Source organism: Daldinia childiae (genome assembly GCF_008694065.1).
Source record: "Daldinia childiae strain JS-1345 chromosome Unknown Scaffold3, whole genome shotgun sequence".
Classification (NCBI taxonomy): Eukaryota; Fungi; Ascomycota; class Sordariomycetes; order Xylariales; family Hypoxylaceae; genus Daldinia; species Daldinia childiae.
In genome coordinates, this window is record NW_022984644.1 from 2220654 (window position 1) to 2239682 (window position 19029).

The 19029-nt window shown below is 46.0% G+C and overlaps 6 protein-coding genes across 6 annotated transcripts; 3 read left to right on the forward strand and 3 right to left on the reverse strand.

The window, feature by feature from the left end:
- Positions 1-138: 138 nt before the first annotated feature.
- Positions 139-1203, reverse strand: GL218_03324 (putative geranylgeranyl transferase type-2 subunit beta; the record flags this gene model as incomplete). The annotated part of the gene is made up of 2 exons (XM_033579881.1): positions 139-764; positions 834-1203. The coding sequence occupies 2 exons, from the start codon at positions 1201-1203 to the stop codon at positions 139-141; spliced, it is 996 nt and encodes a 331-aa protein (XP_033436939.1).
- Positions 1204-3556: 2353 nt separating this feature from the next.
- On the forward strand, positions 3557-5849 carry GL218_03325 (putative Rho-type GTPase-activating protein 2; the record flags this gene model as incomplete). The annotated part of the gene is made up of 3 exons (XM_033579882.1): positions 3557-4181; positions 4279-5064; positions 5119-5849. 3 exons carry the CDS (start codon positions 3557-3559, stop codon positions 5847-5849), a joined length of 2142 nt encoding a protein of 713 aa, XP_033436940.1.
- An 810-nt stretch (positions 5850-6659) lies between these two features.
- On the reverse strand, positions 6660-7214 carry GL218_03326 (Regulator of ribosome biosynthesis; the record flags this gene model as incomplete). Its single annotated transcript, XM_033579883.1, has 1 exon — positions 6660-7214. One exon carries the CDS (start codon positions 7212-7214, stop codon positions 6660-6662), a length of 555 nt encoding a protein of 184 aa, XP_033436941.1.
- Positions 7215-7650: 436 nt separating this feature from the next.
- Positions 7651-9128, forward strand: GL218_03327 (37S ribosomal protein S23, mitochondrial; the record flags this gene model as incomplete). Its single annotated transcript, XM_033579884.1, has 2 exons — positions 7651-8281; positions 8347-9128. The coding sequence occupies 2 exons, from the start codon at positions 7651-7653 to the stop codon at positions 9126-9128; spliced, it is 1413 nt and encodes a 470-aa protein (XP_033436942.1).
- Positions 9129-10123: 995 nt separating this feature from the next.
- GL218_03328 (DNA replication licensing factor mcm7) lies at positions 10124-12827 on the reverse strand (the record flags this gene model as incomplete). The annotated part of the gene is made up of 5 exons (XM_033579885.1): positions 10124-10204; positions 10270-12226; positions 12281-12405; positions 12457-12716; positions 12779-12827. The coding sequence occupies 5 exons, from the start codon at positions 12825-12827 to the stop codon at positions 10124-10126; spliced, it is 2472 nt and encodes an 823-aa protein (XP_033436948.1).
- Positions 12828-14478: 1651 nt separating this feature from the next.
- On the forward strand, positions 14479-18265 carry GL218_03329 (Peroxisome biosynthesis protein PAS1; the record flags this gene model as incomplete). Its single annotated transcript, XM_033579886.1, has 2 exons — positions 14479-14601; positions 14657-18265. The coding sequence occupies 2 exons, from the start codon at positions 14479-14481 to the stop codon at positions 18263-18265; spliced, it is 3732 nt and encodes a 1243-aa protein (XP_033436949.1).
- Positions 18266-19029: the final 764 nt, after the last annotated feature.

Here is a 19029-nt window from a genome sequence, read left to right on the forward strand (position 1 = left end):
GCCATCTATTGATGAGCGAGGCCTCGAGGAGAGAAGAAATAAATAAAAGAGAAAGAAGAAAAGGAAGAAAATCACATGTAGGACAGAGGTGCGTGATTAGATTACCAGAGCAGATATTTGCTAGAAGTTGCTGTGCAGTTATCCTGCTCTGCCAAATACACGATCTATAGTGTACTTTGGTAGGCAATAGACAGGATCAATAGCTTCCACGCCTGGATACTTTAGCAAGCTTAAGCCAGTCAGGCCAAAGAACGTGTGCCAGATATCAACCATGTCACCAGGTCGGTCTGATAGTCCACCGCGCTCGCTGTCTTGACAGCTCAGGGTAAACTTTATGAGCTTTTCCCGATCAACCCAATGTGTGCGGCCGATCATTTCCAAGCTGCTCAGTACCCACCAGTTGTAGCACACATCTTCCTTCTTCTCCGGTCTCCCATTTAGGCCACCGCAGGCGACCTGTCTTTCACTGAGCCAGCCGCCTAGCTTATCGGCGTCGATTAAGTCTTTACGCCCGGCAATGGAGAGAGCGGCTAAACAAGTAAAGATCTGACCAGAGTGAGTCTCAGCTCCAGGGCTAACACCGTAGCCACCGTCATAATTGGCGCAAGCAGCAACGTAATCAACTGCTTTATTGATGTCGACCAAATGTAATAGGCCAAGGAGCGAGAGAGCATTCAAAGCGCCATACAAGAACCTCGTGTCTTCTTCGCCCCATTCATCGCCGGCAAATGTGCCCGTTTCCCGATTTTGAAGATCCGCTAGGACTGAAGACTGAGTTAGCTCTTACGAGACAGCTGCGGCGAGCAAAACCGGAACGTAGTTAGCTGACTCACATTTGCCCACTTGAGCCTTACCGTTGCCCTTACCGTGCTTCTCTAACTCATCTAAAGCATCAAGCAGGACAAAGATTTGCACGGCGCTGACTGTGTAGAGCATGTGAGCATCATGCCCCGGTGCGGCACCAAACCCGCCGCTCTCATGCTGGCAGGAGAGGACAAAGTTTATAGCCTCGTCTCGGGGGAGCGCATCGGGATGCCGTAGTAAATGTAGCGCCATCAGTCCCCAATATAGTCCATTTAGACGGAGATGCTCGGTAAGCCAGTACTCATATTCATCCTTCTTTGTGTCTAAGCTTTGAATATACTTGACATGAGCCGCGGCTGCGAGCTGAAGCTCGTCTGGTAATTCTTGAACCCCTGACATGTAACAAGCTAAATGTGATAGCGACTGATATGGGTACTGATGTAAGAAGGTAACGAACGAAGAACGATGTTTTGTAATGTTTGCAAAGTTCCATTAGTTCCCGCCCTGTAGGCAGAGCACGTGCCAGGTGGGACAAGTTGGAGTAGGTAGTGGAACCAACCACCTTAAGCCACATGAGATACGAAATATTCCATTTAACAGTGGACCTATGTTAGGTTAGGTACCTAAGGTACTGATGTACCTACCTAAGGTACCATGTACACATCTGTAAATGGCTGATACAAATGCATCATCTACATATGGATGTGTTTGCTTTAAAGAATCTCCAGCAACCTAGCCTACCTAGGTAGTGTCTACACCATAAGCTATTGGCTTCCAAGCTTATGGTATGGTATATGACTCGCATATACGACTATGGCGGCCGTAACTTATCTGGGTTCTTCCTGGTAGTTAAGTGTCTTATACCTCTTGGGTTATAAATTTACTTGCCATATATTATCCCTTCAAATGTGAGACCAAAAGGTTTCGGTGCTCTACCTAGAAGGGAATCATTAGGGTCATGGTATTATGGAAGAGGATGTACTCGGGGTGGATAGCTTGAATCTGTTAACGAATTACTATATTGTTAGGAAGATGTTCCATCGAATGCCTTGTGAATTATGTGAGCCTATTATTAGAATTTGACTAAGACAGACTACACATATAAGGTAGGTACCTAAGGTACCTAACCTATGTACGCTCAGGAACATGAGATGTCCTCGGAGGTTATCGTACGTAAATTAATATGTGAGATACAATAATGTCTAACATATAAAATACGTATTGATGCTACTATGATAATATATAACCTCGTCATTATAATCTTCAGCTAAGATCTACTTGCATATCAAATGTTCTCGATGCATACCTACTACATACCTTATGTACCTGTGTTATATGTAGATGCCTACCTAACATAGGTTAATAAAGTATGTCTGCAGCGCTAAGTCTGGCCACATTTCGCCGAGGAAAATATGGGTATTATAGAAAGTGCGGTTATGCGTGAGAGCCTGTTTCAGATTTAAAATCTTATTACGCGCCTTTACATACATGAAGTAAGGTGGATCCCGGCAAGCCCGGTTATGTACGGTCAATAGTTCGATAGGTTGATAAAGCCAATTGAACCTCAATGAAAACATACCGAGACCATACTGCTTTAGAAACTTAATAGGTAGTTATTCGATATATCAGTGAAATATCTTCTATTAACTTAGGAGGTATATATTCATCTACTTAAATAGCAATATAGGCAAAAATAACTTTAATTACTTAACTAAATATCTTACTAATAATAAAGAACATTGAACTAAAGTGAAATCTTGAAAGGTTTAACTTCCAAGTTATGTCGCAAGTAGCTTTACAACATCTGACACTACTAGTACTATTTTCAAGCTAACCTCCATTTTTACTCGCCAGTAAATACTACATATATCCCTACAATTGGATTTATAATAAGTAATATTTAAGTGAGGGTATCACTACTTCGTCATATCTTATGTCTTAAGCCTTCTCTTTCTTTCTCTAATAGCTAGACTTGGAAAGGTAAGCGGAAGTCAAACAAGCTCAAAGCCAATTCCAGGTTTGTGATACCTACTATGATTACTCAACTTCAATATTGTAAAAATTATGTAACTGAAAGAGTAATTCGGGAAATTCGAACTTTCATTAGAGTATTTTAGCTTTTCTGCTACTGCCATTCAATAATATGTACGTAGATACATTTATATACCTAATGTAGTTACATGTAGTTACCTGTATTAACTATTTAGTAACCCCTGAGACCTAGCGCATTTTCGCAACTCGTCAGGTACGACGACCGACACAACCGTGGATGTGGGTACCTCTTGTTATCCCCTGCCAGCTACTTGCTGCCAGGACTCTCCCAGAGGCATCAATTCGTCAAATCAATCTTGAATATTCAATTCAACCCCAATTCAGTTCTCCCTTGGAAATCTCAAGGTTGGATCTTTGGGTCATCTTCTTCTTTTTTTTCTTGTATGTCGCCGTCAGCAAGTTCTAAAAGTTTAGTTGTACAATATCTTTCCCCGTATTCCGTTACCATTATTCCCCTCCTAAAAAATTTACCCTTAATCGGCCTGGTCTGGCGTCTCTTGTCGCAGATTACCCAAGTCTGCCTTATTTCGCTTTGCTAATCCTTCCTACGATCCGTCTGATACCCCAATACTTGTTACAGCATTCCACCGCGCACGACTTAGCCTGTCCTCCTGCGGCATAGAGCGAATCAGGCTCGTCCCTGATATTCCCCGATTTGTGTTTGACCGGAGGACAATAAGGGGAACACATGCCATCCATAATGCGCCGAAAGCCAGTCCCCAATCCGTTGTCCCTGGCTGACGATTCGGATTCCTTGGGCCAGCACTCCGCTTCCAGTACCAGCGCAAGCGCCCCTACATACTCAGATCCCAATGCTCCAGGAACAGATAGACCAAGCCCGCGCCCTACGCTGAAGAGTGAACCTACGCTTCAAATTACCTCCCCATCGCCTTCTAAGTCGCCCAAGTCGCCTCGTTCTCCCTTTGGGAAGTTTAACACAAGCACGCCTAGCAAGCCTCAGACACAGCAGTATCAGGATTATCCTGTTGAACCAACCCAGCCGCTGCAATCTCCCGAAAGCGTACATGTTGCTCAACATCGACGACACCAATCTCCTCAGCGCCACGAGCCAGAACTCCCGCCCTTGACTCTCCTCCCATCCTCCAATACTGTATCAACCATTGCGGACACATGTTCTCGTCCCGAAAACGAGAAGCACTCGAGAAGCGGTAGTCGCTTTTTCGGCTTTGGGAAGTCGTCTAGATCTACCAATCAGCTTTACCATACCCACACGGACAGCGCAGGGACGCGTGAGGCTATGTCCCGCGGCACGGATAACACCGCCATGCCGGATAGAGTATCCAGTAAAAATTCTAAAAATTCAGGTACGCCGAATTGGAAGTCAAAGAAAGTGCAGTTAGTGCAGTTACGTATTACGACAGTCTCATGATGCTAATCCTTTGTTCGTTATTGATTATCTAGACCTATCATCCGCCGATCCCTCGAACCACAAAACAACCCCTTCCTTGCCATCCAGATCTGATGTTTCATTGGCATCCACTAGTGAACAAGAAACCAACTCATCGAAAAAGAACAAACCCAACCCTTTCACGCTTCTGGGTCGTAATAGGTCGCTGAAGGATAACGATGGTCGTAGCCCAAAGGAGTCGATTACAATCACATTACATGAGGCTGAGCGAGACCCATCCCCGGCAGGCCTGCAGCCTTTGAGGACGGCCCCTATGAATCCCGATGGCTACGAGAGGTCTTTTAGAAACATGATGAATTCGACTATACGTAATCATTCCGCCGACCGTGCACTTCCTCGAGACACCCCAGGGAACAAAGAACACCGACACGATAAAGACTATTATAGAAGCCATCCTTCCTCTTTTAAGGACAGTAACAGCAACGGTTCAACATTTTTCAACGGTCTAAAAAGTTCTGGTAGCCGAGCAGCAGATATGATCAGCAAAGGGTTATTTGGGAGAAGCGGCCGTAGCGCCAGTACGTCAGATAAAGATATGGGGGTGGACGACGAACATTACGTTCTCAAGGTTATTAATTTGCCATTGATCGAACAGACGCGGTTGACGAGGATATCTAAGAGACTTGAAGATTCCCGGGACAAGACAGAGTTTTGGATGCCCGCTTTCCCTTGGCGGGCTATTGATTATCTTAATCTTAAGGGAACCGAGGTTGAAGGCCTCTATCGTGTGCCTGGGAGTGGCCCTCAGGTTAAGAAATGGCAAAGGAAGTTTGATGAAGGTAAATTACCCGTCCCGCCGCGGTTCGTTTCACTATTTACTAAATCGATGACAGAATACGATGTCGATCTATTCGCACAGAATGACCTTTACGATATCAATATCATCGGTTCGATGTTCAAGGCCTGGCTCCGTGAACTCCCCGACGAACTATTCCCAAAAGAGGCCCAGGAGCGAATTTCCCGAGAGTGCGCTGGCGCCGAGGAAGTACCCCAGTTGCTGATTGATGAACTCTCCAACTTGTCACCGTTTAATTATTATCTCCTTTTCGCCATCACATGTCATCTCAGCTTGCTTCTCGCACATTCCGATAAAAATAAGATGGACTTCCGCAATCTATGCATATGTTTCCAGCCGTGCATGAAAATCGACGCATTCTGTTTTAAGTTCCTTGTTTGCGATTGGAGATTATGTTGGCAAGGGTGTAGGAACGAGGTTAGATATATCGAAGAGGAATATCAGTTATTCCAACAACCACTGCCTCGTGGATTAAGCTCGTCCGAGTCTCAAAGCCATAGTGGGGGCGATGTCCGTGATGATCGGAATCTTTCTTCGTCTGATAGCAGCAAATTATCGGCTCCCCCTGTTGAACACCACGGTGGGAAAATAAGAAAGAAGCCGGTACCAGTGAGTCAGCCAAACGGAGGATTACCTATATCGAAGTATTCAACGTCGAATTCGTTAACTGTTAACGGCGAGCAAGATACGGCCGTACGACGATCCGGGGAACGAGAATTACGACCGCTGTCGCCTATCAAGCCTCTTTCCCCAATGAACTTCTCATAATTAAGGGGTGATTTAAGTCACGGTATACTGAACTGGAGAGTAGGGATAGGTTGATCCTGATCTGATGATAGCTTTTTTGCCTTGATAATACCCCAGGGCGTGGATGTGGTTAGCATTTGGCTTGGCGGTGCTCTTTGACGATATTACGCTCCGTTTACGATTTCAAACTTTTCTTCATATCTTAGCGTTTCACGATTACCCTGAGCCGATCAGGCTTTATGAATTAGCAGCACGCATCGTCTTTTGATTCTCAACAACTACAAACTCGGATCCTTCAAGAGAGCTAACCAGTCGATGGGCCTTACGCTGCTACATGAGTACATAACACCTACTATTACCTAGGCGCTCTACGTCGATCTACCCGACATATTATGTCGTAGCAAATTAAGTTGGTGGTGGATCTTGGATAACGGCGCATGGATTACTATAGCCAATGCGCCCTGCGTGCTAACATAACGAATTCCTACTTTGGCTACACGGCGAACGCTTCGTTGCGTGGAAGAAAGGGCGGAGGAGAGTGGAACAAAACGTAGCGACGGAGTTTTAGAATATGGAAGGTTAGAAAAGAATCTGTACCATACATTGGGGTGGAAAGATCCGCAATACCAATACAAATATGCCCAAACCCACGAAACCTGCTGTCTTGTGCCGGAAACGCCAAAACTCCCGCCTGTCTATTGCGACTCGAAATGTGTGGGTATCAACAGAGTGCCCCCCTTCAAGTTACCATTTTCACCAGTCTGCATCTCCTAGCAATAGCTAGACTTCCTGCTTATCATTTATACTTCTCTGCATCACAGTCCTAGTCCATCAAGCCTTTCTCCTCTTCTTCTTATCCTTGGCAGCCTTTTCCTCGCGGTCCTTCTTCTCATCAACCTCTACGAGCCAATCCTGCTGAACCATACCTTCCTCACGACGCTTCTTAACACCACCCTTATCGTAGCCCCACGTGCGCTCCCATTCGCCTGTCTCCTCGTTGTACTTTTGGGACTTGGCGTGCCGCTGCTCGCGCGTCTTGGGCTTGATACCCTTGCGCGCGGCGAATTGCTCCCATTTCGTGGGGGGCTTGGCTGCTGGCAGCGGCTTCTCACGTGGTAGAGGGGTCGCTGGGCGAGGGAGGGTGAGTAAGACGCCGGATGTGGTGGCGGCAAGAGGGAGTGTCGTTAGGAGCTGGTTGATGAGGGCTTGCGCACCGTCGCGGGCGGTAGCGGCGAGCTGTGCTTCTAGAGCATTGGAGTCGACTTCTTCCGGGACGGATGTGGAGAGCGGGTTGGGATCGTTGGCGAGGAGGAGCCCGAGATCGAAGGTATAGGGTGTTGGCTTGGTGACGGCGACGTCGAGCTTTGGCTTAGATGGCGGGGCCATTGTTAAAGTTTTTGTGGTTGGAATTGACCGGAATGAATTGGTAATAGGTCTTTCGTAGATTTAGTAGTAGTATTTACTCAGTGTGGCTAGATTATATCTTTTTTGCTCTGTGTTGTAATGCTGAAATGGCGTGAGTGGGATGTTAAACCGAAAGAAAAATGAAGTTCCAATTGCACTTCCCAAGAATTTTTGGTTAGATGCTGGTAGCGCAGACATAATCGGACTTATCGATAGCAGATCGGAGTGCTAATTTCTCCGCCATCTTATCCGTATGGACCTGTGTACCGGGTATGGAAGTGACCCGCACCGATATGCTTTTATCAGAGGTTCAATTCCTAAAATTTAGTTGGAGCTTCTTTTTGCGATTTTGATATTGGGAGCTTCTAGTGTTGGAAATTCGACGAGGACTAACGTTCGAATTCGATCCGCACCAGCAATGGCGAGTACGAATTGTTGGAGGTGTCTAGCACGGCCCTCACAGCGGCTACTCGTGCCAGCATCATTATTACCAGCTCCGTCGACCCCAGCATCAGCGGTAGCCTTCACCACTTCGGCGCAACTGAGGGCCAAACCCGGCCAGAAGGAAGATACAAATCTCTCACGACATGTTCGTACCGGTAAAAAGTTAATATTGGGTAAAAAGAAACGACCAGCCGATAAGGGTAAACCACCGGTATCTGGGGAGAGAAAGGCATTTCGGAAGCGCATTCAGCTTAGCAACAATAATGCCTTAGCAGTAACAGGCCTTGGCGAATTGACGGCCGAAAACGTCGTGGATGCTGGTTCTGTAGGCCAGGTTTTCAGCCTTCCGGAGGTGGTGTTAGACCAACTAAGGGCCAGCGAGGCATTCAAGCCGACGCAGACTTGGGGCTTATTCCGGTCGCCGCATACGTTAATCAGGAAGGAGACGGTAGATCTAGCGAAGCAACTCACAGATGCTGTCGGCAAGAAAGAGACTCTGAGGTTGGTTATTACTGGAGATAAGGCGTCGGGAAAGAGTGTCTTAGGACTTCAAGGATTGGCAACGGGGTTTCTAAATAAATGGGTTGTAATTAACATCCCAGAAGGTACAGAAACCCCCCTTCAGTCTGGTCTGCTATAATTCAAGGCTAACTGCTCTTTGCACATTCAGCGCAAGAACTAACTACTGCGGCGACTGAGTATTCTCCGATACCCAATTCAGAGCAGTTCTCCCAACCCGTATACACCGTCAAGCTCTTCCAGGCTATCTACAAGGCCAACCAGCCCATTTTATCACAGTATAAGGTCGAACTAGACCATATGCACCTCCCTATCTCAGTGAACCGAGGTATGACGCTCGCCGCCCTCGCCAACGCTACCAAGGAACCCGAGTTTGCCTGGCCCGTATTCCAGGCCTTCTGGAAGGAACTGTTACTACCGGGCCGTCCACCGATCATGTTTGCGCTCGACGGCCTTAGCCACATCATGCGCATCAGCGATTACCGCTCTCCCGCCTTTGAGCTTATCCACAGCCATGACCTGAGCTTACTCCGCCTATTTACGGAGGCGCTGGGCGGCAAGACGAATTTCGCCAACGGCGCGGCGATCCTGGGCGTGTGCACCAAGGGAAATACCCTCGTGATTCCGTCGATGGAGAAAGCTTTAGAACAAGCTGCTGCCGCACAGGCTGGCGAGCCGATCCCGCCTCGAGACCCGTTCTTCGCCAAGTACGACGAACGCGTGTTCGACGCTCTCAAGGGCGTCAAGGTCTTGAATATCCGTGGTGTCTCTAAGCAGGAGGCCCGCGCGCTTATGGAATACTGGGCTGCGAGCGGTATTCTTCGTCTGCGCGTCGACGAGAAGAACGTCAGCGAGAAGTGGACCCTGGCTGGTAGCGGTATCCTCGGTGAGATGGAACGGGCTGCGCTGTATGATGTCAGATCGCCTGTGTAAATTACTCATACTTCTATATGAAGTGACAACCGCTCTAGAGGTTAGGCGGCGATATATCGCTGGTGGGGATGTATATAACGCCATATGCCCTGTATAGAATATGCACGATATGATATAAGCTCTACGGCGATGTGCATTAGTTATGTATGCCTTGTATTGGTTGTAATGCGTGATAATGAATAAAGGACAATAAGGGATTGTAGTTGAATTGAAGAAATGTATTCATGATGGGAATATGTACCCTTGTATTGGAGAGACTATAGCGCTCATATATTTGAAGAAAGTATGGGTTGAGTATACGGATATCTTGTCTTAGGAATTTGCTGTGCATGTTGCCTTTTTATATTACGTTAACTCGGATGATCTAGAATCCCAAGTCTGATTTAACACTTCTATGTAAATGATGGTGCCCTTATTCGCGCCGTTGGGCTTCTATATAAGATATTTACTTAATATACATGCAAGTGTAAAATCTAGGAATGCGTTCTCATAGGTAAGCGTCTGGGTCTAGTAAGGGTGAATAAACTGTATTTGGATATATAGAGGCCCCGGAATACCAGTGACTTAGTCTGGGTAGCCATATAAGATATATCACACTCAAACTGACTACGAGGAAGACGAAATATGCCCCTTTCTTTATTTCAAAATTGAACTGATCGGGACTTATCTGCCCCTTTGGTTCCCTTTGCTGGAGTTTGAGAACTTGAAGGTTAGGTCATCAAGGTGGCCTATGTAATATCACAATATAGAATCAAGGATATAGTTAATATGTAGGTATTTATACTTAAAGTAGCTTTCTCTCATTTCTGACATTAAGAACTGGCTTGAAAACAAGCAAGCTACTACGATAGAGAACATCTTAATCGTTATATCAGTGATAGCATTGATCCCGGTTCCATAACGCCGTGGCTTATTTTCATCCTCGTACTTCCAGGGCGCAAAGCCCATTAGGAGCTTTGCTTCGCTTAGTTTTCATATCTGATTTATAAATCACCTTACTCGTCGTCTTCCTCCCCTGCATTATCCGTTGCTGTAATGAACACTAGCCTGCTGCCATTGCCCGCTGTCTGCCATACCTATTTTTTTGTAATGTCAGTAACTTAAATCACCGCAGGAGATAGAGAATATTGGAAAAACTTACATCAAGATTCGTGTACTCATCCAGCGCATTCAACCACTGGTCTTCAGTGAATCCCTTACCCAGCACACGTTCGCGCACCTTCCGCATACTTAATTCCACTGTACCCTCCTCGTCATCCTCATCCTCTTCGGCTCGGCACGCACCACTGTCGGCCAGCGACTTGACTAAGTTGTAGATACGACTAGCTGCGTTGAGCGTTCTTCTACCACCTGTGGCCTCGTGAGCAGCCAAGCTCTCCTTACTGGCTTCTATAAGCCGCAGCGCCTCGTCTACATCATCTCGGTTGACCGTGGTATCAAATCGGAGTCGCGCAAGCGCCTGTGCGAGACGCACCACGCCTAACAGTGTTCGTGGTGTCGTGTGACTGAACTGCTTGTTCTTCTTCTCAGCGCGGCGTTGCGCGTCTCGTAGACGAACGTAAGTCTTGGTTAGGTATTCGGTAACGGTTTCTGGGACCGTAGGTCGGTATGTGCGGGCTTGCGCCACGTATGCTCGTACTTCGTGGGGTGTGAAGACTATGTTTGGATGCTGTGCTGCATCGTCACCGCCAGTTTCGTAGAGGTCGGGGTGCTTGTTGTGCATGTGTACGTATGCTACATGCTTAGCCAATTGCGCATCGCCCTCCCGAGTTGGTGTATCAAGTAGCAAAAATAGAACATCGAAACGTGAGAGTAGAGCGGCCGGCAAGTTGATATTCTCGACCGGTGATATACGTGGGTTGTAGCGGCCATAGATAGGGTTAGCAGCAGCCAGGATTGATGTCCTCGCGTTTAGTGTAGTTGAGATACCAGCCTTAGAAATAGAAATCGTCTGCTGCTCCATGACTTCGTGAATGGCAGTTCGATCATTGTCATCCATCTTATCGAACTCATCGATACAGCAGATACCATTGTCAGCTAAAACCAGCGCACCGCCTTCGAGAACCATCTCGTCCGTTACGGGGTCGCGCATTACGGCTGCGGTAAGACCAACACCACTTGAACCACGGCCGGACGTGTAGACGCCTCGAGGGGCAACCTTTGAGATATACTTCAACAACTGGGATTTGGCTACACCGGGGTCACCCATTAAACACATGTTGATATCGCCTCGAATCCGCATACCGTCACCCATCTTCTTTGTGACACCACCAACTAGCAACAGTAAGAGTGCCTTTTTCACGTCAAGGTGACCAAAGATTTCGGGTGCGATTGACTTCGCCAACATCTCATATACAGTACCCGTATGGCTGTAGTTGTTAATGCGCCTTAATAGCTTGTCATCAATGATCATCTCTTCGTACGCTTTCTTGTGCTGAACAATATGATGCGCTTCGATATATGTGTCGGTAAGAAGTCCAGCTCGCATAGCTTGGAAGCCTGTATAGGGGGTAGGTAGGAAAATTCCCGAAATATCGACAACATCTCCAGGACTGATCTGGCGGACTGCACTACCATAGCACATGACTGTAAGAGTTCGGGGAATCTGGCCAATAGGTACTTGCTCCGCCAGTTCTTGAATCTTAACTTCTTGGAAAGGTAGAAACTTGGACGCGCGTGAGGACTGGAAGAGCTGGCCCTTCGACTGGTTCTTCTCACATTCCTCGGACGGACAGCTAGTAAGGGGTGCATATTGCTTATCATTGATAGGTTGGAAGATTTCACATCCACAACGATCACAAGTATATGCTCCCACTTGCACAATGGGTTTGACGTCTGATACCCTAGTCGCAATACCACGGATTGTGATAAGATGACCAAGATGCTCGCCTCGTACTTGTCGTACGGCAAGGGCCTTAACTGGATTCTCGCTGGTGGATGTTCTTGGCTTAAAAACAAGTGTATATCTCCTCGTCAGCTGAGCCGGAAAGGTCAACTCGAGTAAATCTGGGTTATTAGTGCTGGCAGCTGCTTCAGCAAGATCACGATTCCGGGCTTGTCTCCTTTCCATGATTACATCCAAAACATCATCCTTGAACCTAGACTCGTGTTAGAAAGTAAAGATACGAGGGGGGTAGGCCATTTGATCATACGTGATGCCAGTCGTGGGTGCGGGCATCTTTTTATCGATAGCTCTGGATAGGATCTCGACATAGTGCTTGGTATTCGCTTCGATAGACTCTACTAGCTTCAATCCGTCATTTGTATCGTCCTCCCACTACTTGCTATTAGTTGCATTTCGTACGAAGAGAATATGGATTAATCTTACTTGAGAAATATCATCCAGCTCTATTAAAACCTTGTCAATTGTGCGGTCTGCGAGCTTCTGCATCAAATCGGCGTATTTGTGTTTTGGTAGCTTCGCTGTAGCTTTCTCTTGTCGGCGTCGCTCGTGCGCTTCATCATCTTCGTCCATAAAATCGTACTCGTCACTCAGATCATCTTCGTCAATATTAATATTGCCAATAGCGTGGGTTAATGTCTGTTCTGGCGAGGTCTTGAATTTTTCGAGAAAATTCTCAAAAGCAGCTATATTTAATAACAGATTCTATTAGTTCAAACATAGCTGATTGTAGAAATTAGTGACTTACCTTGCTGTGCCTCATAGTCGACGACGTTTCTATACTGAAGGAGTGCCATTATGAATTAAATCTACTCCTAGGAATCTTCGTGGGTGAAGTGAGATGTGGGATGTAGAAGAATTGCGACAGAATTAGGCAAGTCGCAATAATTAGTGTACATCTGAGTCTGTAACTTTTAGGAAGATGGAGGCTGGAAGTTGTAACAGGGGACAGGGAAATAGATGGACCCAATTTCTACAAGATAACGCGTTGACGCGAATTTTCGCGTGCTTCTTCAGCCCCAATTCTTAAAGTGCTTAACGGAGGTCCATGTGCTAACCATGTGGCTAGTGATTTTCTCCACTTAAGCTGAAGTTCAGGGTGTCTTTCATTTGATACCTTAGGTACGTAGGTACGTAAATAAATACAAGTATTTCGTACCTTATGTATCTAAGTACTTAAAGTACCATACCAGGTTTTGGTGGATCGAATAAACAGTTCAATAACCGTTTACTTTTTTGACCCATATTTATACTGTTTATTTCATTTAAATATTCAAGATCAAAAACGTTAGCCATTCTTAGCGTTTACCACTATTTTAATATCAAATAATATCTAAACGTTTAAATTTTTTTAAACGTTCAACTTTTTAAATATTTAGCCTTTCAAATATTCAATATGCCTTCAAATATTCAAGCATTTATATCTCTTCCCGTCGTTCCCGTCGGTCTAAAAGCCTTTATCACAGCCTCACACCCTTGTCAAGGCCATACAAGACAAGGTCTAATTTAAAATCAAGGTTGTACAGGCAAATCTGAGGCAATACAGGTATACAGGTATACAGGTCTATATAAAAGGCCCTCCCTCCCTTCCCATTCATCTTTATTTTCTTCTAAGTCTTCAACTTCTTGACCAACCAACTAGCTAGTCAGTCAGTCAGTCAGTCAGTCAGTCAGTCCCCTGACCTTATAATACCTTAGCTAATTAGATATATAACCAGTCTCCTAGCCAGTCTCCTAGCCAGTCTCTTATATAGTCCTTTAGATAGATAGTCCCTTAAATAGTCTTATATAATCAATCTTTCACCTAATATAATTGTATTCGTAATCTATTGACTGACTGACTACCCACCTGCCTACCCACCTGCCTACCCACCTGCCTACCTACCTGCCTACCTACCTGCCCCTGTATTTGTATAATATACGTACCTACCTAATTTACCTTCCCGTCGCTCCCGTGGCCTTCCCGTGGCCTTCCCGTGGGTTTTGTAGCTCTTTCTATAAACGCTATAACGTTTGAAAGTAAGTGAAACGTTTGGAAATATAAATAGCTATATACATAAACATTCCAATTACTTCCAAACGTTGAAAATAACTTCAATAGATATAAAATCTTATTCGTCGTTCACTTAAGTCTTGATTTTCAAACGTTTAAATATGCAAATGGTAAAATAACGGTGAAATAACGGTTTATTCGATCCACCAAAACCTGGTATGGTACATATGATTATGCAAGTATCAAAGTACCTTTGATAAATCGATCAATGCCTCGGTCCATGCAGCTGCCACGGCATATGCATAGGGATATTTCTTTAGTGTTAAAGCTACAATTCTCAAATTGTAATACTTCAAGTCATGTTTGAAAGCTCGTATTTGAAAACTCGTAACCAACTCGCGAAGACACTTCATAGTGCTTTAGGTGTAATTCGATCTACTTATATTTAGTTCAACATGGCTCCATCTCAGCGGAAGAACGCGCAGTCTGTCGCTGCTGAGATATCCCTTGTACATCTTAAAAACTGTCTCGTGAATCTCCCGACCTCGCTAGTCAATCTACTTGTAACTGTCAATACTGTAAGCCCTCACTCATTCTTCTAAATATTGAGTTGTTACTAAATTGCTATCATAGCCTGCCCAAAATGTTGTTGTCGAACTCAACTATCGCGTCCCATTGCCTGCGAATGGTTCCCCCCAAACCAATGGCTCCTCGTCACAAAGATCGCTCTATGTCGGATGGACGGGAATGCCTAGCAAACGCAAGATAGCATCTATAGTAGATCGCGATGGTATAATTGGTACACGTGGTAGTGGAAGAGATCAGGAGGTAGCTTCCGTCGAGATTGACGCTACCTTGGCTCGTACTCTTGGATTGCCAGACGGTCAGAAGGTTACGGCCATAATACATGTCGATCCTCCTTTGGCGCATACGGTAAATATCGAACCGCTGACGCCTGAAGACTGGGAGATCATCGAGTTACACGCGACCTTTTTAGAATTAAATCTACTATCACAAATCCGCGCGCTCCCGAATCCAGCGTACACCGCCTTACCGGGTCAGCCTCCCAGCACACATCCCTTGACTCTCCATCTCTCGCCCACATCTACAGCCAATATAAAGATTTTGTCCCTCGAACCGGCTCCCTCAGCAGATGTTCCGTTTGTGAAAATTGCACCCGACGCCGAAGTCATCGTTGCGCCAAAGACGCGATCTAAACCATCTAAAAGCACACGGGAAGACCGTAGTGTAGGTAGCACGTCAAGGAGAAGCGCGAAGAGTTCGGCTAGTACAGTGCGTAGGAAGAGTGCTCGAGAAGAGAAGAAGCCAAGCTTATTTTTAAGAGGAATCGACCGGAAACTTTGCGACGAATGGTTTGACGAAGAATCAGCGCCGCTGGACTTGAGCGTATGGGTTGATCGCGATCTTCTACTATCAAAGGAATTTCGCGGCGTAACGTGGGCTGCTGTAAATATTGTTAAACCAGCTGGGCTTCAACCTCCTCTTGACCCCCAAAAGCAGCAAGAAAATGCAACGAATGGCGAGACTACGAAAGCGACCGAGAAGGTCGTTGCCCAATTACGTCCGTGGGATGATCCCCCGACGACCCAGACCATTGCTCTCTCTACCCCTCTATGCGCAATGCTCGGCTGTTTAGGGATCGTTGGAGGAATCGCAAAGATTGAACCGGCACCGGCGCCATTATCGCGTAATGCGATACAAAAATTGAAAGTCTCTCCTTTTTCAATTGAAGATCTTAGAACCTCAGATGGCTTGAAATTTGGTGGAGAGTCGAAAGTTGAAAAAGAGGAAGCATCCAGAAGGATATTTAATATTTATGGTCAAAAGGGCAAAGTCAATGGGTTATTGCACGGCCCTTTAACCGACGGTATGGTATTACCAGTATACGACACCCTTGAGTTATCACACGGCTGGGAGGGTGGCATTGTGAAGTTTGAAGGCGCAAATCTGGATTCCAATTCCAAGGATCATTTGAATTGGTACCTGGGGTCTGAAAAACCTGTGCCGATTGAGGTACAAACACCAGCTCCTCGCCCAACTTGGTTAGTAGACGATGAGATAAACGAGCAAAAACCTTCAGGCGACTCAGTTCTAGTTGGAATCGACTCACTCCTAACCGATTTGAAATCCCACCTCTCACATATGTCGTCTGTCCTCCTAAGCGGTGCTTTGGGAGCAGGCAAGACAGCTATAGTTCAGTCCCTTGCTCGGACACTGCAAGAGGAATTTCTATTCCACACAACTTACTTTCCATGTAGAAAGCTTGTCAATGATGAAAGCAGAATTTCCACGATCAAGGAAACGTTAAATAGAATATTCATGGGTGCTAGCTGGGGCGCAAGACTCGGTGGGAAAGCGCTTGTCATACTCGACGACCTGGATAAATTGTGCCCGGTAGAGACCGAGCTGCAAGTGGGAAATGATAACAGCCGAAGTAGGCAGGTCAGTGAGACTATCAGCTCAATTGTGCGCCAGTACTGTGGACGCGACAGGGGTGTTGTTCTCCTAGCTACCGCCCAAGGCAAAGAGTCGCTCAACAACGTAATCATCGGAGGTCACGTCGTCCGGGAAATCGTCGAGTTAAAAGCGCCGGATAAAGACGCCCGAAGAAAAGTGTTAGAAACGATTGTGAAACAGCAAACCGTGGCTCCGGAATCTTTAAAGGCGCCCGACTCGTGCGGTAGTCGTCCTACTACCGCCAATGGGAGTGTGGGTGGTGATGATGCTGGCACATGGATGGATGGTGCGGATCAGCGTAGCCGTGGCAATTCTGTTTCTACAAATACGAAGTTAGATGGTTTCCTTTTAGACCCAGAATTGGATTTCCTCGACCTTGCCGGGGAGACCGATGGCTACATGCCGGGAGATCTAATTCTTCTCGTGTCTCGAGCTCGTAACGAAGCTTTGATACGGTCTGTTAGTGAGGAGCCTTTAAATGAATCACTAGACATCGTTCAACTCAGTCGCACCGATTTCGATAACGCCCTCAAAGGGTTCACGCCGGCATCTCTCCGGAATGTTCCGCTGCAGACGTCGACAACTACCTTCGACTCAATTGGTGGCTTAAAGGAGACGCGACAGATCTTACTCGAGACATTGCAATATCCAACAAAATACGCGCCGATATTTGCGCAATGCCCTTTGAGGTTACGTTCCGGATTACTATTATACGGTTTCCCTGGCTGCGGTAAAACTCTTCTCGCAAGCGCAGTGGCAGGCGAGTGCGGGCTCAATTTCATATCCGTGAAGGGACCTGAAATATTAAATAAGTACATTGGAGCCAGCGAGAAAAGCGTTCGCGATCTTTTTGAACGCGCTTCTGCTGCAAAGCCGTGTGTGCTTTTCTTCGATGAATTCGACTCGATCGCACCCAAACGAGGGCATGACTCGACAGGCGTTACAGATCGAGTAGTCAATCAGCTTTTGACCCAAATGGACGGCGCGGAAGGGTTATCTGGTGTGTACGTCTTAGCCGCAACATCGCGGCCGGATCTAATCGATCCCGCCCTGCTTCGTCCGGGACGGTTAGACAAGAGCTTGCTATGCGGCTTTCCGACTGTAGAAGACCGTGCCGATATCCTACAGGCTCTGAGCAAGAAAATTAAGCTTAGCAAAGAGTTGGTAGCGTCTGAAGAGAGTTTCCTTGAACTCGCGAAGCGTACAGAAGGGTTTTCTGGTGCTGATTTACAGGCGCTTATCTCGAACGCTCAACTGGAAGCCATTCACGACGTGCTTAAAGACATCGACGTACAACCTTCGGGCGACAAACGTAACGGTGTTGACCCACGAGCCAAAGCAAGCACAGCCGTGAGCAATCGGAATTTTGTCCAATTTCGCTACGGCATCGAGGCGGCCCTAGCCGAAGCAGAGGAAAAGACGAAGAAAGGATATAACAAATCGTCCCAGCTAGCCGAGAATGCTGCTATAGCAGCTAAACTATCAGAAATAAAAGCAGCAAGGAAACAGACAAAGCTGGGTCAGAAGAGGGTAAACCATACTACAGGAGATAGCGGTGAGAAGGGGAAAGAAGGAAGTAGTACGGAGGTTCTTATTGGATGGAGGCACGTAGTAAAAGCGTTGGAATCTACTAGGGCTAGCATCAGTCCTCAAGAGAGAAACCGACTAGAACGAATCTATAGGGAATTCGTAGTCGGACGCAGCGGTGAGATGCGGGATGGTCAAGGAAGCATGGAGATTGGCGGGCGAAGCAGCCTCATGTAGGTTAGGTTAGGTTAGGTAGGTTTCTGCATTCAAACGGGGGTAGAGTCAAAAGGTATTAATTGATAATGTGGCATGCCATACCTATAATATATTCGGCAGGTCATCTCAGCATATAGATATTTCTAAACATATAGATATTATACTTGTAGTAGACATATTATCAAGTATACAACAGATGGAATATAGATGATATATATAAGTAGGTACATATACTTGAGTAATTTTTCACTGATGGTACTTATATATCGACGTGTAATTGAGGCTGCTTTAGGTACTTAGCCTTGCACAAAGCTGAAGTTGTCATTAATTGATTTGATTGGTTATATATTTCACCCTATCTTTTGTTTAGTTTAGCGCGCCTCGCCCTCTTATTAGCTTATGCTTCCCGACTTTAGTAAGGTTGTAACAGGCACGGACCGCCGATGCCACATTGTCAACCCATCAACTTTCTTTTTTAAAGATATGAACAACTTCAAGGCATAAGAGAACAACTACACAATCTAATACTCGTAATTTTTAAACGCACCCACGAATTAATTAATCCATACTTTCGAATCACTAATTTACTCCGAGAAATCAGTCTTCAACAGCATTGACCATTTAGCCTTCTTATGCTAAGAAGCATAGACCACCAAATGCTGCCTTGTGGACTTCGATTCTTTTGAAGGCGGTAACAGACTACGTTGAAATAAGTCCTCCTTTTTATTCGGCATAATAAATCTAAAGGTTTATTACCGGAGTTACCGCCTATTTGTAAGTATGTT